Source organism: Lepus europaeus, chromosome 5, assembly GCF_033115175.1.
Source record: "Lepus europaeus isolate LE1 chromosome 5, mLepTim1.pri, whole genome shotgun sequence".
NCBI classification, from domain to species: Eukaryota; Metazoa; Chordata; class Mammalia; order Lagomorpha; family Leporidae; genus Lepus; species Lepus europaeus.
The window spans coordinates 82,997,503-83,023,060 of NC_084831.1; the positions used below are offsets into that span (position 1 = coordinate 82,997,503).

Genomic DNA, 25,558 nt, shown 5'->3' on the forward strand with positions numbered 1-25,558 from the left:
GATATTTGCAACAAGATAGTAGCAGAGAACATTATGCTAAGTGAAATATGCCATACCCTGAAAGACAAGTAGGACATTTTTTCTTATTTGTGATTATTATTATACAAAGAGAGTATAAAGTTGGTGGATGTCATATCATCCATTACATAGTTATAGTACTTCACTGAATCATACTATGTAAATGACAATTCACTCTTATTTCACACTTTGAAAAGATAGAAATGATGTGGAGGTGAATAGTGAGGACACTTGGACTAGGAATACTAGTAATGTTTCGTTCTTAACTCGGGTGATGATTATCAGTGTGTTCACATGACAAAAAACTCATTTATTTGTAACCTAATATTCATTGTTGGTATATATTCAGTATTTCCATAAACTATTTAAAAATAAACTGCAGGGCCAGCACTGTGGTGTGTTAGACTAAGCCTTCATCTGTGGTGTCAGCATCCAATATGGGCACTGGCTCGTGTCCCAGCTACTTCTCTTCTGATCCAGCTCTCTACTTATGGCCTGTAAAAGCAGTGGAAGATGGTCCAAGTGTTTGGGACCCTGCACCCATGTGGGAGACCTGGAAGATACTCCTGGCTCCTGGCTTCAGATGGGTTCAGTTTTGGCCATTATGGCCATTTGGGGAATAAACCAGTGGGTAGAAGAACTTTCTCTCTGTCTCTCCCTCTCTCTGTAACTCTCTCTAATAAATAAATAAAATCTTTAAAAAAAATAAAAAATGAACTGCAAACTTTGTCATTATTTCACAGCTAGGCCAAATGCCCATTCTTTTTTTATAAAAATATTTCTCTTTTCATCTTAGGGTGCTTCAGCCCAGGGCATTAACCCGTTGCGCCACAGCACCAGCCCCAATCTTTAAAACATTTACAAAATCATAAAAATGAAATGAAAGAGGAAGGTTCATTCTTAGTATGATAATGATAACTTCCTTAGATAAGGAAGATATATCCTAATATAATAATAGCCATAGCTCATTACAATTCTAAATTTCTTTTATACTTCTGTTAAACAAATTGTTAAGAATAATGCAAATATTTTACAATGAGCCACAGTGTAATGCTATTAAATCAAAAGAAGCCATATTTTATAATTTCCTTACCAGGAATTCTCAGCCTATTTAATTTGTGAACTGATAAATCGCATCGCCAAACCAAGCAGCTTAGCGGGGCCAGGTAATACGATGGTGAATACAGTGCCCACAGTATCAAGAAACCATGAAAACCATGAGGATCCCTGATTCTTAGTTGCTTCAATCTCTTGCTTTAGCCGATTTATCTCTTTATTTAATGCCTCAGCATTCTTGTTAAATCCTTCCGTGAGCATTTCTTCTTGGAGCTATAAAATGGAAAAACTCCATGCTTTAAATCCCCAATTATTAAGAGACAATGTTTAGCATTTAACAAAGTCAGCAGTTAAGCACATGTGTCTATTTTTCTACCATTTCAGGGTGATCTTTGAGAAATTTATCCAGTATGTTCAGAGATCTTAACTTAAATAGTGGGAAAACCCATGGTTTATATTTTTGTGAGATTTCCTTAGCACCATTTCCCTGGGGGCGGGGAGTTCCAGCACCAACAAAGCCCATTGGGAAGGAATGTGGGTTAAATTCTAATTAATTCTCAGTTCCACTGAGGTGGCCCAGCTGAGTTTATCTATAAATAGTGAGTGGAAGTGCTGGTGCAGCACAGGACACTGCTTATTGAGCGTCGTGCTGGGGCAAATAATGCATGTGACTTTAGTCGGAAAGGAAGAATCGGGCAGATCTGGAAGCACATGGAGCAGACTCAGAGCTTTCAGGGTTCGCCACTTTCTCTCAAGTCAAATTTAATCCTTTCAGACCAGCTGGGTCTCTGTGGGGTCTCTTTGAAAGTTGTGCCAGGAACTCTTGAGTAGTAGCAACCAGCATCTCGTGGAATTGGGGCTCAGTGAGACCATCCCACAACAGCAACAACTAATAGCCCCAACCCTGGGGATGTCCTTTGTGCCCTCCAACATCCAACACTACGGAAAGGGTGGAAGCTTCTAGATTTCTGTACTCCGGTAGGATCCAGATGTAGTTGCGTTTGCAGGGGAATGTTAAGTTTTAGGTTCCCTCTGGGATCACACCTGTGCTCCAGATTTGGTCCGTCCCTTGCTGCGCTCTGGGGCACTGACCGCAGCACCGCCCAGCCCCTGCAGACTCACCTTGAGCTTGTGCTCCAGCATGCCTTCCTGCTCTCTCAGGAGGTTTTCCGTCTCCTTCTCCATCTTCTCCTTCAGTTGGCTCATGTTTTCCAGGAGGCTCCTCTCCTGAGCCTCCATCATCTGCTGCTGCTCCTTCTCCGTCTGTCTTAGCAGCTCCTGCTCCTTCTCAGCCGCTTCCCTCTTGGCCTGCTCAGCTGTTCCACAGAGTTTTTAACAAGGGAAGAAAGAACAGCTCTGAGTTCAAGACCAAGCAGCTTGGAAAGTAACGCTGGAAGGGGAAGCTCTGAATTCTGCTAGTGACGCTGCAAGAGCACGTTTCAGAATGTTCCAGAAAGGCACTGATTGGGCAGATGTGCAACCTACTACTCTTGCTATTTTCAGATTTAGCTAAGCATGGGCTCCACAGTTGGATGAAGCCTCATGCTCCAGGTAAACCACCCTGTCCAATCCATAAGAGGGGACTGCAGGAATCTACCCACCCACCATGAGCTGAGCCCTGGCCCTGTACCTGCTAAGGCCTTCTCCCCATCAGTGAGGGCGTTGTCTGCCTGCAGGATGGAGTTCTCTGTTGCTGCCTGTGACTGCAGGAAGCTCTGGAGCACTTCATTTGCCTGGGAAACCAACCGGCAGTAAAAAGCATTTTAGGTATCAAAAACTAGTTTTCTGATGTGGACACTATTGTTCAATAAAAGCACCAATCTGACCCTGTAAATTTTCCAACCTTCTCAGACCACAACAGAAATTCAAGCTGTTTGGTGAGGACTAAACTCTCTGCAGAGCAGATTGCTTAGCTATCCAGTCTCCTCTCCACAGCAATGCTGTCCCCATCCCAGGTCAGAACCAAGGAGATTTATCTGCAGTTTTATAGACACAGACTGCTTATAAGATTTGCACATTGGTTCTCTTCTTCATGGATGGTCTTTCTACTCTGTCGTAATTAGGATATATCCATGGATGCATCCACATGCAGTTCTTATCTCCACCAGCAGGAAGCTTTTCTAAACTGCCTTCTGAGTTTTTCTTCCCTAGTTTTATTGAAGTATGATGGAATTATACGAATGACATTTTGATGTATATATGAATGTATTGTAGCGAGTTAATTATAAAGCTAATTAACATGCCTACAACCTTATATATATTGTATTTTTTGCAGTGAGGACACTTGAGATCTCTCTTATAAATTACAGGTGTACACTCTTTGAACTGTACTCACCCTGATGTACACTAGATGTCCAGAATGTATTCATCTCATGATCTTGAATGTTTGTAATTATTGACCAATTAATTCTCATTTCTGTCATTTTCCAGGCCCTGGTGACTATCATTTTACTCTCTGTTAATATGAGTTTCATTTTCCTTTGTCTTTCACATAAAAAGTAAATCATGTAGTGTTTGTTTTTCTCTGTCTGCTTGTTTCATTTAGTGTAATGTTCTCTATATTCATTCTCCTTGTCAAAAATGGGAGGATTTTCTTCTTTTTAACATTGTAATAGTGAAGGCATTGTGGAACAGCAGGTTAAGCCACCTTGGAGAACCTGCAGCTCATACCAGAGCATCAGCTCGACTCCTAGCAACTCTACTTCCCGTCCAGCTTCCTGCTAATGTGCCTGGGCAGGAATTGGATGATGAGCTCAGTACTTGGGTCTCTGACACCCTACTAGCAGACCTGCATGGAGTTTTTGGCTCCTGGTTCTGACCTGACTCAATATTGGTGTTATGGGCATTTGGGGAGTGAACCAGTGAACCAATGGATTGAATATCGATCAATCTCTCCCTACATCTTTCTCTAATCTCCCTTTCTCTCTGTCACTGACTTTCAAATAAATACATTTTTTAAAAGTCTGAATAATATTCACATATACATGTGTACACTCACACACACACACATAATAGTTCATCTGTTGATGAGCACTTAGGTTGTCTCTATATAGTGGTTACAACAAATAATCCTATAATGAACATGGGACTAGAAATATCTCTTCAAGACACTGATTTATATTTCATTTGTACATATACCTGGAAGCCCACTGAAAACTATTAAAATTATTATACGTACTTGATAAAGTCAAAAGACATAAAATCAATGTAAAGTAATCCACTGCACTAACAACTAATAATCTGAAAAAGTGAGGAAACAAATCCATTTCATAACTATATTAAAATAATAAAATAGTTAGGAATAAATTTACCAAGGAAGTGAAAGATCTGTATAGAAAAATGCTGAAAGAAATTGAAGAATAGATAAAACACATAAAGTGATACCTCATGTTAATTGGTTAGAAGACTTAGTATTGTTAAAATATCCACACTATTCTAAGTGATATGAAGTTCAAAACAATTCCCAAAATTCCAATAACATCCTAATCAATTTCTTTGCAGACTTAACTTATGTATTTATTTGAAAGATGGAACAACAGAGAGGGGGGAAGATATCTATTTACTTTTCTTTTCTGAGATTTACTTATTTATTCAAAAGACAGAGTTACAGAGAGACTGAGGGGGGGGGAGGGAGGGAGGGAGGAAAAGAGAGATATACATCTTCCATCTGCTGATTCACGCCTCAAATGGCCACAACAGCTTGGGCTGGGCTAGGCCGAAGAAAGAATTTTGGATTTTCATTTCATCCAGAACTGGTAGGAACCCAATGACTTGTACCATCATCTTCTGTCTTGCCATGTGCATTAGCTGGAAGCTGGATCAGAAGCAGGGTAGCCAGTACTTGAACCGGCACTCTGATATGGGATGTAGTGTCACAGGAAGTAGCTTAACCCAATGTGATACAATGCCAGTCCTATACATTTTTAACATTTTTAAAGAAATAATAAAAGTAATCCCACAATTTACATGGAAGCACAAAAGACATTGAGCTGCCAAAACACTCTTGAATTACAAAACAAAACATTAGGCATCACGTTATCAGATTTCTAAACCTGGTAGTAGCATAAAGGCAGATAATAGAACAATGGACAGAACAGAAAGCCTGGAAATAAGCTCATGCATATTTGGTCAACTAATCTGAAAGGAGGTATCAGACATACACGTCAGGGAAACAACAGTCTCTTCAAGTCTAGATATACAAAAGAATGAGATTGGCCCCTTATTTTAAAATTTAAAGATTTCAGCATAAGACTTGAAACTGTAAAATCCTAGAAGGAAAAATAAGGGAAAGAGTCTTTGACATTGGCTTTTGCTTTTTTTTTTTTTTTTTTAGCTTTGACATCAAAAGCACAGATAACAAAAACAAAAATGAACAACAGAAGTGCATCTAACTAAAAAGTTACCACAGCTAAAGAAAACAATGAACAAAATGAAAAGGTGACATAAAGAAGGGAGAAAATGTTGGCAAATGACATAACTCATAAAGAGTTAGCTTTAAACACACGTGAGTAACTCATACAAAATCAATAGCAAGAAATAAAGGATCTGCCTTTAAAATAGGCAAAATATTTTTATAGACATTTCTTAAAAGAAGACATTCAAATGAGTAACTAGTATATAAAACCATGTTGAATATCACTAATCACCTAGGATATCAAATCAAATCATAATGAGATACCAGTTCACAAAAGTTAGAATGACTATTATCAATGACTCAAGATACAGCAAATGCTGAGGAGGATGTGGAGAGAAGAGAACCCTTGTGTAGCTATGGGTAGAATGTAAATTGGTACAAGCATTATGGAAAACAGGATAAAGCTCAAAGAAAAGAAAATTGAGTTTCTAATGGCCTCAAGCATATGGAAAAATCTCATCAGCTCTGTACATGCTGGCTCTGTGGTTATAGGCAATGTATTAAATTCTCTGTGCACCACATCCCTTACCTGCATCATGGGAATGAAGTTAGTACCTAATTTATCGCATTCTGAGAATGAAATAGATAATTCAATAAAAATATTCTAAAACTGTACATAGGATAGGGAGTGAATGTGCAGTGGGTATTAGGCATGAAGACCATCATCATCATCATTAGTATGAGTGCATGCCAGTAGGGTAACCACATCCACACCATACACAATGCACTACAAATTTGTGCAGTTCAGATAAGAGAAGCATCTGGAAACTAGTCTTCTGCTCTTAGCACAAAAACTATCCCTCCACTTGATAAATAAAATAAATGGTTGTTAAACCTGGATTCCTGATTCCAGATCCTTTCTGGGAAAAAAAAAATATGTGTGGTTTATTTAGCAGTATCTCACTAAATATGAATTTTTTAAAAACCTAGAAATGTCAAAATATTGAGGCAATTTTCAATAATTGAAAATAAATTTGTGAGGCAGGCTGTTTTAGAAGAGGTTTATTTCGCTCATAGTCCGGAGGTTCAAGGGCCCAGCACCTGCTTGAGCATGGCTCTGGCCAGGATGGCTCAGGCTTTCACAGAGGGTGGAATTGCAATGGAGCATGTAGAACAGAGAGATCATATTACCAGACAGGAAGCTACAGGGTGATTCCAGGGTCAGCACAGGACTTATAAGACCTTGAGCTCACAAGAACTAATTCAGGATTCCAATAACTACTAACTAATTCCAATTAAGTACTTCCTTAACTAATCTCCTCTGAAGACAGCTCCCAATGACCTAAGAACCTCCCACTAGACCCCATCTCCCAAAGGCCTCGTCACCACTCACATGGTCACACCGAGAACCACTAAGGGACAAAGCACATCCAAACCACGGCTACCGACATTCTCCGCTCTCTGTCCTCAAATGAATTTGTGGTCCTCACTTTCAGAAGGAGCAGCGTGTCACTGCATATCACCATATTCCTCACCTTAACTCCTTTATTGGGCACCAGCTCATAGTTCTGTTCAACCCTTTTCCTTGCTTCCAAGTAAGAATGATGTCCTCCAGGAACAGAGAAAGTTCCTCTTGAAATACTTTCCATCAGGGACTCTGAAAGCCGCCTAAGCTCAGCCTGGCAGTATTCGACAGAGGCCTCTTCATTCTGCAGCAGGAAATCTTTCTTCTTCTTCTCTATGGTGTCCTGCCAGGGAAACATAGAGACACACATTAGATGATAGCTATTAGAAGGGAAGGCCCGCCTGTGATGCACTTGGGAGAAGCACATGGATGGCCTCAGAGTGGACCAGAACCTAGCATGGACCAGGAGTCAGGAAACTTGTTTTAGTCTCACTTGTGATCAATTATCTCTTTAAGCTTTGCAAAGCCCCTTAATTCTCCTGGGAACAGGATCAATCAATATCTGTAAAAGGATGGGTTGAAAGATTTGAGTTCTGTGGCTCTTGAAAATACAGTATGATTAACAAGGACCCAGCCACCAAGATCAAATAATATAAACTTGTATTTTGGCTAGAATCAAAATTTCCTAAGAGCATATGGGGTGCTATGGACAGAAATATTAGCATAGAAGAGGCACATAAATCTCCAGGAATTGGTTAAATGTATTTTGAACAGATTTTTGAACTCTTCATGAATTCTTTTGATGGTGGCTTGAATTTGTGAACATATATGAACAGAGCTTTTTGTTTGTACATGAAAGGTACTACCCAGCTGGGTTTCCTCAATACAAATTGAGAGATTTTTGAGGTTTATTTAAATTACATCTAGACAGACTGAAAGACAAACTTTCAATGTAGGTGCCTGGAGGGGGCAAAATTCAGATTTCTCCTAAGACTTCTTTCTTCTTGGTGTCCATACACTGCACAGTAACGGGGCTAGTGAATATGATGTGTATTACTGTAATTAGGTCATGTTCATCTGTACAAGTTGACTTTACAATGGAGAATACCCTATCAGTCAATACCCAATCACCTGAGCACTTAAAAAGTAGCTTCCCTAGCTAGTGTCAAAAAAGGAAGCCAAAGAAACTTGTAACGAAAGATGTAACATTCCTAGTTTAAAGATGAAGGGGTTCCCCCCAACAAGCCTTCATTTGTAGACCAAACCCATTCAACACCCTTCAGTCCATCTCCACTAGCAGAGGACCCAGACACCTTCATATGGAAGACTGACCTACAGAACTGTGTGATAGTAACATGTGTTGTTTAAGGTGCTAAACTCATGGGAATTTATTTTGCAGTCCTTAAAAATAAAGTGCCCATCATTTAGAAAAAGGGTGAAAGGTAGCCCTGAGAGCCCTTTCATTCTCAAGAATCCAGATGCCTTCTACAATGGTAGGGAGATGGCTATGGGGTCAAAAGGCGGACTTGAGGCATCATTCCAGAAAGGCAGGAATCAGGAAGGAGAAATGCTAAGATGCCTACGGAAAGTTTCTTTCGGAATTCCAGCTTTTCATCCTTGAAGGAGTGCTCCATGAAGATTGCAGTGGCTTCCCTCTCACAGGCTGCGTGCACGTCCAGCAGCTCCTGGAGCGTGGCTGTGGGGAACCTCACTTGCTGGGTCATCTGCCTGCTGTAGTGATCAGCTGCTTTCTGGAGAGCTGCTGCGTTTTCACGCTTAGCCAGAGCTGTAACTGCATTTTCCAAGCAAGGAACTGTGCCCCTGTTGATGGCATCCAGGTAGGTCTCCAACAGACTTCCAAGCCCTGAATGTCAGGAGATATTTAGGGAGTCAATAGTTTAGGGAGTAGATAGTTCTTGCTTATTGTTTTCACAAGCTTTTAAGAATCAGCATTCCAAAAATTCTTACTCTTTTGGTTTTTCTCCTACCCACCTCTCTCTTCTTCCTCCACTTCTTCTGTTTCTTTTCCTCCTTCTCCACCAACTTCTCTTCTCCTACAGCTCCTCCCATCCTTCTCCTTCTCTGCTGTACTATTTCTCTCTATGTGACCTGCCTTTCCTTCTGTTCATTTCCCATCTTCTGTGAATCCATCTCTGTATAATAACATGACTGTCTTTTCTTGTCATACTTATTATGATTTTCAAATTCACCAAATAATCAAATTAAATTACTGATAAGAAAAATGAATAAATAAACGAAAAGTTTATTAGACAAGGAAAGGAAATGACATAATTTTTGAGTCTTAGTTACAAATAAAGTGCTAGTCCCTTTGTTAAAAATATCTTTAGGAGTTTGAAGCTAGCCAGATAGCATATTGAACCAAACATGAGCTGATCTCTGCATAGGGACTGTGTGACTGACATATTCACATGTCCAGGAAGCCAGCACTACATGTAAGATTGGTTTTAACCTTTTTTCTCACACTCTCATGAGTGTGCACTGGATTATGGCCTACTGTTTATGTTTTGGCTGACAAATTCACAGAATGTTTTATGTATCCTCCATAAGAAACACTTCTATAAGATTTCCCACTTGCAAATTCTTCTAACAGCATTTTGTGCTTGCATCAATTTTTCATGAGATAAATCAGGACTCAATAAACACTCATACAGGGAAACTTTAAGAAACATGCATTTCTTAGCTTGGTAGGAGCATCTCCTTCTGTATATTCCTTTACAAATGAAAAACAAATTACTAGCAAATGTACAGAAAAACCATAGCTTTATCACACACATTAAACCACAGAAAGACATGCTTTGAGGCAAAAGAAACTCACAATTTCCAGTGACAATGATTCCCTCTCTCAGGGTCTTCGTCTTTGCATGGGTGAAAATATAGGAGCAGAACTTTTCTGTTTGCTCCTGGAAATCCCTTTCCAATTGGTTTGCTGGCACTTTGTCTAAATGCACGAGTAAATTTTTGTCACTTGTAGGTCGGTGAAAGACAAAGCACTTCCTCTTTGGAAAGAAATACCTGATGCAGGTTCTAGACATGTTGGACTTTTTGATTCTGGAATTCTTTTCTGTAGAATTAAAAAAAAGAACATTCATTGAAGAGACAGCTCGAAGGCAAAGGAGCTGAAGACTTTTCAAGGAATCTTTGTGTTATTTCAACCTTTGTGTCTGTAAGTTTTTCTTTATTCAATCCTACAAAGCAGCCTTAGGGTAATCTACCCAAAGCACAGGGAATCCATTTGTGTACAGAGCTGAGAGTAAGAAAGTACTCTTGAGTGGAACTGGAGGAACCCATTACAACTGAAGAAACTTATCATGGGTCCTTGGTCCTTGTTTTATGGGAGGTAAATTGACTATTTTAATTGTTTTTTAATATTCAATCAATTATGTATTTGCAGAAAAACATTTCTAATATTGCAGTACCATGTCAAAAGTTAAGCAGATGATACAGTAAAGAAAATGAATCAAAATCAAAGTCAAACACACACACATACACACACACCATTATTATGTTTACAGGTTAGTTCAGTGGAAATCTCCAAAGTGAAGTTAGTCTAACTGAAATATGGTGAAGTAGGCAGGCATACAGGTTAAAATTGATTAGGTTTGTGAGCTGGAAGATCATGCTTTTGCCACGCCCCTGTGTGACCTCACGTCCTACCCTATACCTTCGCCACACCCCTTGTGACCTCATGCCCCTACCTGGCCACACCTGGGTGCCCACCAGCCAATCAGTTTAATTAACCACTCCCCTTTAGAAGTGGGTTAGAAGCCTAGGACAGGGTGTGCCCTGGGCCTCTCTTCTTTGCCCTGGCCTCTTGCCAGGAGGGGGCTGGCTGTAGCCCTGTACTTCCAGGGCTCGTGGCCTTCAGGCCATGTGCCCTAGGCTTCCTGGCCTAGATGCTCCTCCATGTGGCTGGTTCCTGGTGCTTGATATGAACCCAGATTTACCTCTCTCTTAGATAAAGCTCTCACTCTCCCATGATTTCTCTCACTAAATAAAAGCTTAAAATGTACCATGCTGCCTCGTTTATGGATGCCGGTATTTAGAATTCTTCTTTAAATATTAGGCAAGAACCCTCTCAGGCTTATTCATTTTGGGGATTTATTAATAAGCATACGGTGATATTGTATGGCACCCCAAATTCCGGTAGTATATGTGGCACCCCAGATGGCACTTCTGGGGAACTTTAAGGGGCCACATTCTTATATAGATTTTAGGGGGTCATCTCTGATATCAATGAGACCCTCCCTACTTCTATAGATCAGATTATATTGGATTTGGCATTGTCCTGCAGATTATTCTGTGGCATATATCATGTTCAAAATAAGTGTCTGCATGTGCATATATTGTATTTGCACATATATGGGAAAATTTATTTATTAAGAGCTCCATTTTAATTGGCTTATAGATAAAATATTGCTCATCAATTTAAACTGCTAAGTCAATCAAAGATGCCTTTTTGATTCATATGACCTAAATCTCTGTACCAGATGTTTTAAATTTGTTGGCATGTTTGTACTTGGGTTTGCTGGTCAAACGAGTTACATTTGTATTAGACATTTAAGTGATGTTTCCAAATACATGTACTCTTGAAATTTATAGAAGGCATTGAACCTTTTCGTAAATGTTTTCATAGTTGTTGTTTAACAGTTAAAATTGTCTGCTAACTTTTCATTTGATATTATTATTGTAAATGATCTGGGAAGCCTGACTTGTTCCCTCATTTCTCTATTCTCTTCAAGATAGGAAACTGATTCTATTCTGAAGGACTCTCCAGGATGTACAGTTTGAACTTTAAACCTTATAAAAGCGATGGCTAACATTCTTCTGTAATAATAGCATAGCCAAAATGAGAGCTTAAATTATGATTTCATGGCTAGATTTACTTTGCCATGAGCACAGTTAACAGGCAAAATATCCCTTTCAGAGCAAAGGAAGGGAGAGAAAGTTTTACTACTGACATCAAATTTTATAGAGGTGGTCATCGTGCTTGTTAAAATGAGGACATAGCTTTATTCATGGGTATTGCATATCTCACAGGAAAATTAAAATCAGCATTTGGGGTACCATATGATATTACCATGTGCTTAATATTAATAAGCCCGTGTGGGTTCTTGCCTAATATTCATAGAAGAATTCTGAATATCAGCATAAATGAATGATGCAGCATGGTACATTTTTAAGCTTTTATTTAGTGAGAGAAATGCATATGAGAGTGAGGGCCCTATCTACAGGAGGAGGTAAATCTGGGTTCATACTGAGCACTAGGAACCAGCCACGTGGAGGAACATCTAGGCCAGGAAGCATGGAGTGGGTGGCCCAAAGCCCAAGCGCCCCGGAGGTGCAGGGCCACACAGGCTCACACTGACAAAAGGCCAAAGAAAGGAAGGGCAAGCATACTGTGTCCCAGGCTTTTAATCCATTTCCAAAGGGGAGTGGTTAATTAACCTGATTGGCCAGTGGGTGCTCAGGTGTGGCCAGGTATGGTCATGAGGTCACGCAGGGGTGTGGTGAAGGCATGGTCTTCCAGCTAACAAATCTAATTAATTTTAACCTGTATGCCTGCCTACATCAAAACCACTATGGAGAGTCCCTACCCACACTTCTGCTCATCACCCAGACGGTCCAGAGGTCCTGCCTCTCCAGCCGGGGGACTCCATCGTACTCTGATCCTCCTAGCACCAGCCACTCCATCCCCATTGGACGGGACCCCATGTCATAATTCTTACCACTCCAACTGCAGCCAAACTACTGGGTCATGAAAACTGGTATCATATGTCTCATCTCAAGAGGGCACCTTCCCCTCCCCCAGGGCCGCCATCATCCTGGACAGCCACTGCTCTGGGGCCTACCAAGCTTAAGTTGGTCTGTAATCCTAGTTCTCCTGGTCCTACCCCTGATTCCTAAGATACTGGTCTCGGCTCAGTCCCTGCCCACATGTTCGTGCTCCTCCTGCCTGTCTTACTTTCCAGCCACGTGTTATGAGAGAACATCACTGTGAGAGGCCAGAGCCATGCCATGACAGGCTTCTCACAAGACAAAGGAACTGGCTCGGCCCAGGATGTGCCTGGTATAAGAAGGCAAAACCTGACACCGGGCAGTTCTTGGTCCAGCAGGGCCAGATGGGGGCAACCAATGTTGGGGGGGGTGGAGTTGATGGCCATATGAGGAAAGAAGGAATGCGGACATAATACTTGTTTGCCCAGGAACTAAGAAAGGGGGTCTTGGTATCCCAGTACTGCAATGCACAGGAGGCCAAGGCCCCAGCATGCTGGATCTACAAATAAAGTCCCTTTGTTTCTTTGCATTTCGGTGAGTCTTGCTGGTTCTTTCTATCTGGGCGGTCTGGGACACAACATCATTCTGATGTTCCTTCACTGATTACCAGCAATCCAGGTAACTGTCCGCCGTGGTGGAGTTCACAGATGTGACTGCTTTGGCAAATCCCCCGGAACAAAGGTCTGTATGACACCGACCACTCACTGGGGCTATAGTGACGGGGGAGGGCACCAGGACTTTAATCGATGACAGGAGGTTGCTAGGGTTAAGGAGGTGCTCAAGGACCTGGGAGAAAACTTGTCACCAATAACCACTCAGTGGCGACCCTTGCCACCTCTCCCACGGAGACCCAACCCACCTGGCCTCTCACGCCCTGACTGGCTTCCATATATCTCTTCTGTCTACCTGCTCCTCAACTCTTCTGATAGCTCTCTGGCTGATGGTAGCTGGATTTGTTCTAACCTGTTGCCTTCCTTTACAACTATCAAAGTCCCGACAAATTCTACTCCTAGACCCACTGATGAGACAACTTTTCCCTTACTTACTAATTTCCCTCACCCAAAAAACCTACATCAGTGCTTCAACCTAACCTCATCATTATCTCCTGACCCACTATCCCCCAACCCTTTTTTCAACTCCACTCTCTGTAACTCCATGACCCCTAAAGCCGGGAGATTGCTTAACTGGAGGTCACTTCCTCCAGTGCAGGAGCTCCCTATTCCACTGTCTACCGCCTAATGCAGCTGATATCTGTAATCCTGTAATTGCCCTCCCAGAGGTCTCTGTGGTGCCCCAAAACCAGTATCTCCTGATACCAGTGCTGCAAAATGCCCGTGCTAAAAGGGACATAATTATCCTTCCCTTTCTAGCAGCACTAGGTGTTCTAACAGGAGTGGGTACAGGAATAGCTAGCCTGGTGTATGGTACTACCCAGATATAGCAACTGGCAAACACCTTAAATTCGGAGCTACAAAATGTTGCAGCCTCCATTAAAAAACTGCAAGACCAGATTGACTCCCTGACTGATGTAGCCCTTCAAAACAGAAGGGCATTAGACCTCTTACTAGCAGAAAAAGGGGGAACATGCATATTTCTGGGGGGACAGTGCTGCTTTTTTACTAACAAATCTGGAGTGGTCAAAAACACGGCACAACAACTTAAGGAACGCATTGCCAAACGACAACAGGAGTACCAGGGACAACAAGGATGGGATCTGTTTTCCTGTTTTCTCCCTTGGGTACTCCCAACCCTAGGACCCATAATAACTGTAGGGACAATTGCAATGATCGCTCCTTGTGCTCTCAGGCTCATAAAAGATCGAATCCAGGAAGCCTCCAGAGTAGTGGTCAACCAGATGCTTCTCCACCTATATATGCCTGTCCCTGCGGAGCCCCAAGATACCCTCAGTGGGCCCCTGTAGACGATGTCCCCAGTCAGCAGGAAGTAGCCAGAGATTCATCATCACCTCTTTTCCTATCATCAAAAGTTCGGGATGGTGGCTTTGGGATCCTCAAAGAGAGAAAGCCTACACTTCCGGGAATGGAGAGTCCCTACCCACACTCCGGGAACGAAAAGTCCTTGTCAAGGTCCCCACAGGTGCCTAAAGGTCAACCAATGAGAATCAGACCTGCCTCAACCTTTAACCCCCATGCCCTGTATCTATAAAAGGAGCCCTCCCAACCTCTGACTTGGGACTTCCCCAGCCCCCCCTCTGTTGGGACCAGAGAACCTCACCTGGGAGCAGAATTCCAATAAAAGCTTGTGAATTAATTGATTCATCTGACTGGGGAGATTTGTCATGCACTGGACACCTTGCAACTGTTTATCAACTTCTAAACTGATGAGATATTTTTCTCAAAATAGTGTAATAGGAACACTTAAATTTATTAAGTAACACAAATATATGCTACTTCTTAGGGATTGATAACATTGATTGTGATCCTCACTTTTTTTCATGGTGCTGATAGGCCTAAAATTGTTTGATTCAACTTTAAGCTCTAAATTTCCTCACTGAAAATTTTTAATAATAATTGTTAAAATCATTGCCACTTGGCATTCACCAGTCCCCATTAGCATGGGCCTCAACCCAGTCTCAAATACACAATTATTTCATGTGCTATAGTACATAACTTGCTTAATAGCACATTGCTATTGAACCACAAACCACAGACCACACTCCGATACCTGGATTCAGTTTCAAGGCATTCTCCAGGTAATCATCTTCTGTGATGGGGCATTCATGTGACTTCAGCTCCAGGGCGAAATCCCGTACAGCCCAAATAAAGTCTGGAAAGAAACTCACAAACTCTGTGGAGTCCTCTACTTCTTCAGATATGAGGCAAGATTTTGCCCTGATGAACTGTGATAGCTCAGCCACGTAGCTAGGACATTAGTTAAGGAGATTCAAACTACAGCAAAAATTCTAGATCTCGTTTACAAACAAGTTTAAAAAACACTCCCTTTTCCCCTGTGTTCACTGTTCTTCAGCCAGAAAAATTGTGTTTCAGGAAAGAAACAGTAATCTCAGCTGCCATTCCCCTAAACAGAGAAACACGGAGGCTCTGTTTTTGGAAGGATACTGCAGCTGCTCCAGGGCCTGGTGGTTGATGGTGCCCAGGCTGTTGTAGACAAAGGTGCTGCTCAGAAGCACGGCCAGGGCAAAGATCCAGGAGTCATTCTCAGGGTCTCCCTGGGAAGTCCATTAGAACAAGGGAATTGGACATCTACTACTCATTAGCCCATTCATCCATTTGGATGTCCATTCATTCTTTTGGCCCTGTCTCAGTTGTACAGTAGGGTAAATATTAACCTTTGGAGATTGTCTTGAAAAAGAAATCTTATTTTGATATGCATATTGATATCATTCAAGGTATCAGTTTGTTTAGCTATGAAACAAATAATGACACTGTCATTGTGCATAAAATATTTAATAAAATGCTTAGAATGTAGCTATTCACTAATAAGTGCACAAGAATCCTACTGCAAAGTTATTCTCAGTCATGACTACACTAAGGACACAAATGCTGTGCAATGAAGTTCAACAATGCTTCACTGCCCTGGGCCCTGCATTTGTTTTCTGCTTATTAATTTCCTTATGACAATCCTCACCCTCAAGAAGATGGTTTTTTAGAGCAACAAACAAGTCAGTATATAAATATAACCAATAGGGGCCGGCGCTGTGGCACAGTGGGTTAACGCCCTGGCCTGAAGCTCCAGCATCACATATGGGCTGCTCCATTTCCAATCCAGCTCTCTGCTATAGCCTGGGAAAACAGTAGAAGACGGCTCAAGTCTTTGGGCCCCTGCACCTGTGTGGGAGACCTGGAAGAAGCTCCTGGCTCCTGGCTTCAGATTGGCTCAGCTCCGGCCATTGTGGTCACCATTGTGGTAAACCAGCGGGTGGAAGACCTCTCTCTCTCTCTCTCTCTCTCTCTCTCTCTCTCTCTCTGTCTCTACCTCTCTCTGTAACTCTGTCTTTCAAATACATAAAATAAATCATATATATACATATATATACATATATATATATATATATATATATATATATATACATACATATATATAACCAATAGATAATGCCTGCCCAGAGTGGAACCCAAAATTACAAAGTGAAATCAAACAGAGAAACAGAAAAATGAGTTGATGTGGAGGCCTGTGTGTGTGAATAATTACGCTGAATTCAGAGCAAAAGGGATTCTCTATAACTGGCACATGATGGCAGGAAGTAGAAAATAGCTGAGCTTTAGAGTTGATAGAAAATGAACTTGTGGAAAAGAAGAGATCAAGTAGGCAAAGAACCAACAGAGTTCAAGTTAGAATTGTTTGTTCACAGTCGTATAAAGGTGTTAAAGAGGTATCCTCCTTGATGGAAGCAGTGAGTGAACATGCTGAAGTGGAAGAGGAGGCTGCAAATGACATTTGTGTCATGACAAGAAAGGTTTGGCTCTAATACAGTACAAGTCAAAAGATCAGCGTATTTTAGTATGCTTTGATTCCTTGGGAAATGCAATTAGAGGGATAGAAGATTCATGTAAACTGTAATTTATTAAATCAATCCTTATTGCTGATACCATGTCAAGTATGAGTTGATAATCAAGAGCTTTAAAACCAAACTTTTTATTTAAGAATTTCTTTTTTTTTTTTTTATTTGACAGATATAGTTAGTCAGTGAGAGGGGGAGAGAGAGAGAGACAGAAAGAAAGGTCTTCCTTCCATTGGTTCACTCCCCAAATGGCTGCCACGGCCGGCGCTGCGCCAATCCGAAGCCAGGAGCCAGGTGCTTCTCCTGGTCTCCCACACGGGTGCAGGGCCCAAGCACTTGGGCCATCCTCCACTGCCTTCCCGGACCACAGCAGAGAGCTGGACTGGAAGAGGAGCAACCAGGACTAGCACCAGTGCCCATATGCTCAAACTACAGCAAAAATTCTAGATCTCATTTACAAACAAGTTTAAAAAACACTCCCTTTTCCCCAGTGTTCACTGTTCTTCAGCCAGAAAAATTGTGTTTCAGGAAAGAAACAGCAATCTCAGCTGCCATTTCCCTAAATGCTCAAATGATTGGAATTTTTCCACATTTTGTATGTGTGGTAACCTGTACTGATTACACTCCATATTTCTTAAAACAACAACTAGCCGGCGCCGTGGCTTAACAAGCTAATCCTCCACCTTGCGGCGCCGGCACACCGGGTTCTAGTCCCGGTTGGGGCACCGGATTCTATCCCGGTTGCCCCTCTTCCAGGCCAGCTCTCTGCTGTGCCCCGGGAAGGCAGTGGAGGATGGCCCAAGTCCTTGGGCCCTGCACCTGCATGGGAGACCAGGAGAAGCGCCTGGCTCCTGGCTTCGGATCAGCGAGATGCGCCGTCTGCAGCGGCCATTGGAGGGTGAACCAACGGCAAAAAGGAAGACCTTTCTCTCTGTCTCTCTCACTATCCACTCTGCCTGTCAAAAAAAAAAAAAAAAAAAAAAACACAACAACTAGGCTATGTCCTTTATCTTATTTACAATTATATCTGTCATACTTAGTGCAGAGCCCTGAATTCCACTTGCTCATTCATATTTCTTTTAAATCATTCCCTCCAACATTAACAATAAGAAGAATATCTCTCCATTTTATATCAAAGTATTTGGGGTTACAAAGGAATCTTGATGAAACAGAATTTAGTTTCATGATTTACAGTTTAGAGAAGGTGAAGTGATGTGGCAAATTAACATGTAAGAGGAAATTGGGAATAGAGAACATTCTGGGCCTTACCTTTTCCACATCGCCCAGGCCCTCAGTGTCCAGGAGGACCAGGGTGTGGTTTGGCTTGGAGGGGTGGGGCACACACCACATCCAGATGCCCTTGGTTTCAGATTGCACAGTGGAGCCCAGAGGGAAGCCTGAAGGGAAGAGGAGAAATAGTAAACCCTGATAGCAGACTGACCAAGATGGCCAGGGATAATAGTGATAGTCAGGAAATAGACCACTTAAATTTTCAGAAGTAAAACCAATTATATATATAGTTTTCTCAAGAAATACTTTTTTTTGCATATTCACCTTATTCTTTCAGATAACCAAATTATGTCACATGATACAATTAATATAAGTCAAGACTATGTCATTTTATCTGACACTAGAGAGCTCTCCTGTCTATTAACTTCTCAGAGTTAAATCAGGGGAATCAGCTGGAGACAGGAAGGTAGGTATTTTTTCCTTTAGTTTCTACCTTGCTGGACCACAGTGTGCCAGTGGCTTGCTCCTCTCTCTCAGGTCACGGTGCTTTTATGTAGTTCCATTGTATAGTTCTGGTCTTGGCCACATTCCGGCATCTACTCGTTACTTGTCTGCTTGGATAAAGGAATGGTAATGTCCACTTGACCATTGTATTGTCCTTGTATGGGTGCTTTGTCTCTCTTACTGGTTCCCTGTACCTCACCTATACCCTTGTAAGTAGTCCCTTTATTGAACTCTCCTCAATTATCTTTGAGTGAGCAATGTGTGTCGGGCCAGGACTTCAGCCAATATATTAGCATTTGTAATTTTACCCATCACCTCCCTGCCATTTTATTCTTTTGCTTTCTATTTTTCAAGCTAATTATGAGTCCAGCATTATTCGCCTCAGGAGGGAAATATAAGAGAAGGAAAAGCTGAAAAGGACTATGAGACCAGTTGATCTTCCTTTCCAAAGTCTAAAAGCCACAGGCAGATAATTTGTAGATGATGTCCAGGAACCAGTGGATGATATTTCCTGTTCAGCAGTTCAACATTTTGATCATCTTCCATTTGACAATGCTTCCTTCCACTGAGAAAAGAAATTGATGCGATTGAGTAGCTAGAAGTTCATGGTCTGCGTGGCTCAGACCATTCCGTTTCTACTCCATGTGTGTTCTCACAAGGAGAAGAGAAAGCCCGAGATGTTCTGCTCTTTTTTATATTGTAATATCTTACTGTTCACTTATTTTAATATGCCAAAGATTTAATTTAGCTAATTAAGAATCTAGCAAGATGGCACAACTGTTTCAAATAATGAAGAACCAATAAACACATACAGAAGAAAAAATGTTGAAAATTTATAGATGAACACATAATTGTCAATATCTATACATGAGTAAATTTCACAGAGTTTCATTTCTACAAAGAAGCAGTCAACTTAATGCTCAGTGCTTCCAGTTGGAGAAAGGACAAGCTGTGATTGGACATGATCGCTCTAGGTCTGCAGAGGCATGAGAGTACATCAAAAAGTTCACAGAAGATGAAATTAAATGGTAAGTTTACTTCAGCACAAAATTATTTGAAATTCATACATATTTTTTCATAGGATGTATTTTCATGGACCTTTTAAAAATCGCCTTGTCTTTTAGTTTTCTGTCTTGCAAACTTTCTGAAGTTTCCTCATGAAACAAAGTGAGTGGGCCAGTCCCAAAGAGAAAGCAGTGATCTGATCTTGCTTATGAACCTGGATAGGGAGTGAATCTTTTTCTTTCTGCTTTTCCTAGGATATGGAAATGAAGTAATAGCTTATATGCTGAGAGTATTATGAGGCCCTGTTAACAATCACAGGAAATTTTATTATTGCTACTTTAAGCTATTGTGAGGGGAAGAGAAAAAATGTAAGTCCTTGGGCCATCATCTGTTGCATCCCAGGTGCAACAGCATAAAGCCAGATTGGAAGTGCAGAGAAGCGACAATTCAAACTAGGCACTCTGATATGGGATGCACATGTCCCAAGAGGTGATTTTACCTGTGTGCCCCAGCACCTGCCCCAACAATGTACATTAAATAAGATATCTTTGAACGGTACCAAAGCAGAAATGATGTCACCAGAGGCTTACAGGAGCTTAATTCCTTATTTTTCTAAGAGCAGTGGCTCAGTATTCACTAATTTATACAACATAACTAACTTCATACAATATACCAATGGCAAAGATTAAGAATCAATTATATACTATTTAGGCTGTTATTTAAGTTTATGAAAAGTTATTAAAATAGTTATCAATAGCAACCATAGTTATTCACTATTGATTCATTTACTCACCAACTATGTATTATAATTTTCTGTGTGTTGTACAGACAGCTGTTATTGGCAAACCAAAATGCCCCTGCCCTTGTTAAGCTTCTAAAATGATTAAGATTTATTGAATTCTGAGAGCCTATGCCCAGCACTTTATGCACATCATATAATCCTTTCAATGGTGTTATGAAGCAGGTATTTTTAGCCCCATCTGGGAAGGAAACAGTGATTAAAATGATTTAAACAATTTGTCCGAGATAAAACATGTCTTGCAAACCTGAGTCTGTGTCTGGGTTGATTCAGGCTGCAACGGCAAACTACCACCAGCTGGGGATTTATTGTTTCTCACATGCTGGAGGCTGGAAATCCAAGATCAGGCTGCAGGCAGGTTCAGTGTTGGGCGGTGCCCACTTTCCAGTCCGAAGTAGGTGTCTTCTCCCTGTTTCCTCATATGGTGTCGGGGCCAATGAGCTCCCTTGGAGCTCTCTTAAAAGGATGTGGATCCCAGTCGTGAGGGCTCTGCCCCAACACCTAATCACTTCCCCAAACCCTCACCTCCTAATGTCACCATTTTGGCAGTTAGGATTTCAACATATGAACTGTGAAGTGACATAAGCCTTCAGTTCACAGCAATGAGTATTTAAATATTATGCAATTATGAACAAATTTATTTTTAATTACCTTATTGATCTGTTGAATATAAAGACTCAGAGATGTCTTCATGACTACTAAGTATTTAGATTCATACAGTGAATGCTACAGAGATGCAGTTCATGACATTCAAAAATATTTTTTATTACTTTTGATTCTTTGTCATCTCACTTTAAACTTTTAAGACATTCCTGCGTTTTTGTTTTTGTACCACTATATGAAAATGGACAAATCAGTCATTTTCTTTATGGTAAAACTTTTACAAGAGATGGAGATCTTAGTTTAGGTAGGTAAGGAAGATTTTTACAACACATAGATCTTGTTTAAACATTTTCAGCTTTCCAAATTGAATCAGTGTTTACTGTCTGAGCAGTCCCCCACCTGCCTCTGGAAGCATCCTCAGGATTTTCCTGACCTTATGACCTCTGGCAAATATTTGCTTGCTGAATTCCCAATGTCACAATTCTTTTTAATTTTTTTTTTTAAATTTTTGACAGGCAGAGTGGACAGTGAGAGAGAGACAGAGAGAAAGGTCTTCCTTTTGCCGTTGGTTCACCCTCCAATGGCCGCCGCGGTAGGCGCGCTGCGGCCGGCACACCGCGCTGATCCGATGGCAGGAGCCAGGTGCTTCTCCTGGTCTCCCATGGGGTGCAGGGCCCAAGCACTTGGGCCGTCCTCCACTGCACTCCCTGGCCACAGCAGAGAGCTGGCCTGGAAGAGGGGCAACCGGGACAGGATCGGTGCCCTGACCGGGACTAGAACCCAGTGTGCCAGCACCGCAAGGCGGAGGATTAGCCTCGTGAGCCGCGGCGCTGGCCTTAATTTTTTAAAGCTTTTACTTAATGAATGCAAATTTCATAGGTACAACTTTAGGAGTATAATATTTAGGAGTATTTAAATAAAATGATTTATTTAAATCATTTTAATCACTGTTTCCTTCCCAGTTGGGGCTAAAAATACCTGCTTTGTAGCACCATTGAAAGGATTATGATACACAAGAAGTGCTGGAGAACTTTAGTGGTTCTTCCCCCTCAAACCCCTCTCCTACTCACACTCCCAACCCATTAGAAGAATTTTTAAAAAGCAAGAGTGGAAGACGTGTGCCCTGAAAACCAATATATTGATGATCTCTAGTGAGAGTGTTAGAGATTGTGATATGGATTTTTTGGTATTGTTGAAGTTTTAATTTTTACCTTGATTACACAGGCATTCACTTTATATCTACTAACTTCATTCACATGTATGTTATGTATTCTTCTGTGTATGTTATAATTTGCATATTGAAAAATGATAAGTAGAGAAAGAGAAAGGGATGTAATTTATCAAAAATTTAATATGAAGTGATGCAACATAAAATACATAGCAGCCCAATTTAGATATTAGATATACAGGAATTCTACTTTTCATGCTTCTGAGTATCCATTTCTTAAAAAAAGGCATATTAAATTAAAACTATGTACTATTTGGAAAGACTATGTAGCTGGGGCAAAACTGATATAGGAAGCGTGATGTAAGTGTTTCATGATCCTGCTTACAAAAAGGACCTTACTGCCAACAGGAAGCTCTGGACGTGTGCAGATATGTCCAGGGCCTGTCTTCTGGACTGAGAAATATAGAAGCAGCTTGGAAAAGAAGAGTGTGGAAGGGTGTGTTGTAAACTAGAAATTCTGAATAGTTTGGCATTTGTTCAATGAGAAGTAGTGGAAAAAAAGACATATTAAATTAAACCTATGCGCTACTTGAAATGAATATGTAGCCTGCGCAAAACCGATGTAGGAAGAAGAAAGGGAGTAATCACTGGAGCCCAGCTCTCAAGCATGTGAGAGTGTATGGGCCAACAATACTAGCTGGTGATTGACGCATTGTTAAGATGCCATCTGGGACACCTACATCACATATCAGACTGTCTGGGTTTGAGTTCCAACTCTCTTCCAATCCAGCTTCCTGCTAGTACTCACTGTGAGATGCAGCAAATGGTCAACCAAGTACTGGAAATGCTACAATCGACATCATAGACCCACTTATATCCTGGCTGTTATGGGCATGTGGGAAGTGAACCAGTAGACAGAAGAGCTCTGTCTGTCATCTCTCTATCTCTGTCTTTCAAGTAAATAAATGTAAAATTTTACAATGTAAAGAAAAGGAAGACTATTGGAGTAGAACTTTTGAAAGACTTAGGGAACTCTATATCAATGGAGTAAAGTGAGATTTTCTGGACATGTGAGGTTAATGTTATAAATTTGGAGGTGGAATGAGAAGTTTTCTTCTTTGGAAGTTTTTCTTCTTTTGAAGTTCTCTTCTTTATGGTGGCCTTAGACAAGGAGTGGTCAGCCTATACAGCCTATGCTGTCAAGGGTCCCACTCTAATGACCCCTGCCCCAGGCCCACACTCACCACTGCTCCGTCCTGCCAGGCGATTCATGAGGTAGGATTTTCCTGTACGATACAATCCCACAATGGCCACCACCACCACAGGCTGAGAGATGTTGAGAAGAATCTCTAGTGCTTTTGGATTCACTGTCAGCTGCCCTTCCCAATTTTCTACTAGACAGATGGGGGTTGTCATGAAGTCGGTTGCCATGCTAACCTGTAACCCAGAGAAGTAGAATTCAGTAGAATACAGGATCCTGAAGTCATCTCTAGTGGTTATTTGGGGCAAATGTGTATGAACTTTCTGCCTGTGGAATGTGTGTGTCAATTTCCTGCATTTTGTATGTCTTAAAGGAAAAACACTTCATCTAGTATGCCAAGGCCCAGTAGAGATGCTTTATTTATCTTACTTTATGATTTCTACAAGAACTCTAAAAAAGTTTTATCCAGGCTTGTTTAGAATAGAATGTGAAAGATAAACCACTAATGTCAGAAAACTAAGAACACTAACTTTTGAGGTAAGTAGAGGTAGAATATGATATGAAAAAGATGAAGAGTGGTCAGAAAAGAATCTAGGCATTCCAGAAAAATTGTGTCTTTCATTAATTCAACAAATGTTTCATGAGCACCTACTATGTTCCAGGCCTTGTTCTAAGTGCTTGGTATTAAGCAGAAAAAAAAAAAAAAAGGACTCAAATTCCTGTTGCATGGTCAATTAGAGAAGCGAGCAAGTAAGAAAAAAGAAAGTATGTTAAATAGTGATAAGTTCTCAGAAGCAACTAAGCAGAGAACAGGAACGGAGAGGTTAGGGAACTGAATTTATCGAAAGGGTAGTAGGGAAGACCTCCCTGAGAACGAGGCAGAATGAGCTGGATCACGGAACTTGATGAGGGAAGACTGAGCAACTGGTGGGAGCTGGAGCAGACCGGAAGGAGGACCAAGAAAGAAAGAAGGCAGACAAAGACTGCAGCTCTTCTCAAAACAGGACATGACAGTGGCTTAGAGTAACTAGACACATATAGGCATCAGGAACTTACTCAACTGCCAGAAACAGGTGACATTTACAGATGACGCAGAAGAGATCTGGAATCCAGGGGATCTAGGATCCTCCCAGATCTGACAGAATCCCACAGCGGGGTGAAGTTCACCTTTGAGTGCTACCCTGCAATAAGTGGGTCATGTCAGGAAAACCAGAGACAGACAGAAGTCCAAGAGATTTGGCTGTCACTTTTTTTTCTAAAAAAATACCAAATGCTAAGCAGCATTCACATGTTCATCTAATTGTACTAGAAAGATTACTAACCACCAGAAAGATTATTAACTTCTCTGAGCCTTGGTTTCTTCTTCTATAAAATGGAAACAGTAATAAGTAAAAATCTGGTGGTCATTCAACATCTGAAAATATTTACAATGCTCTTAAAATCACATCTAGGAAATAGTCAATCCTATATAAAAAAGAGAGGATGAGAGATAAACCCTAAAGGGAGGTAGGTAAAGGATTGGTTTCTGATAGGTAAAGTGACACTGCTTACCAGGGTGCAAGCAAGCAGAGGGCACACCCCATATCATGGAGGAGCAGGCAAGAGCTGACCAGTGGGAAGGGCTGACAGAGGGAGAATGGGGCTGGGGAAAACAGTGAAAATTTTAAAATCTCTATAATTAAAGTATTTTTCCTAAAATGAGCAAATTAGAAAATGTATTAGTATGTATCTATATGTTCTCTAAGATGAAAATTAAGAAATAATAAATATCCAGAATCTCTGATAGAAAAAAGTTTCAGTTGATATTAAATAATTTTCTCTGCACAATTTCTCAGTTTTTTGCAAAGGTAATTGAGAGCAGAACAAGGTCAATGAAATATGAGCTGCTCATTGCTGCGTAATAAACAAGAGAAACTGTAAAATATTTTATTCAGAG

At 41.0% G+C, this 25,558-nt stretch overlaps 1 protein-coding gene across 1 annotated transcript; it reads right to left on the reverse strand.

The window, feature by feature from the left end:
- Positions 1-1,125: 1,125 nt before the first annotated feature.
- LOC133760841 (guanylate-binding protein 7-like) lies at positions 1,126-23,852 on the reverse strand. The gene is made up of 10 exons (XM_062193432.1): positions 23,666-23,852; positions 18,382-18,509; positions 15,710-15,819; positions 15,315-15,511; positions 9,670-9,915; positions 8,417-8,697; positions 6,964-7,176; positions 2,705-2,807; positions 2,197-2,390; positions 1,126-1,347 (listed from the first exon to the last, which is right to left on the reverse strand). The coding sequence occupies exons 1-10, from the start codon at positions 23,850-23,852 to the stop codon at positions 1,126-1,128; spliced, it is 1,881 nt and encodes a 626-aa protein (XP_062049416.1).
- Positions 23,853-25,558: the final 1,706 nt, after the last annotated feature.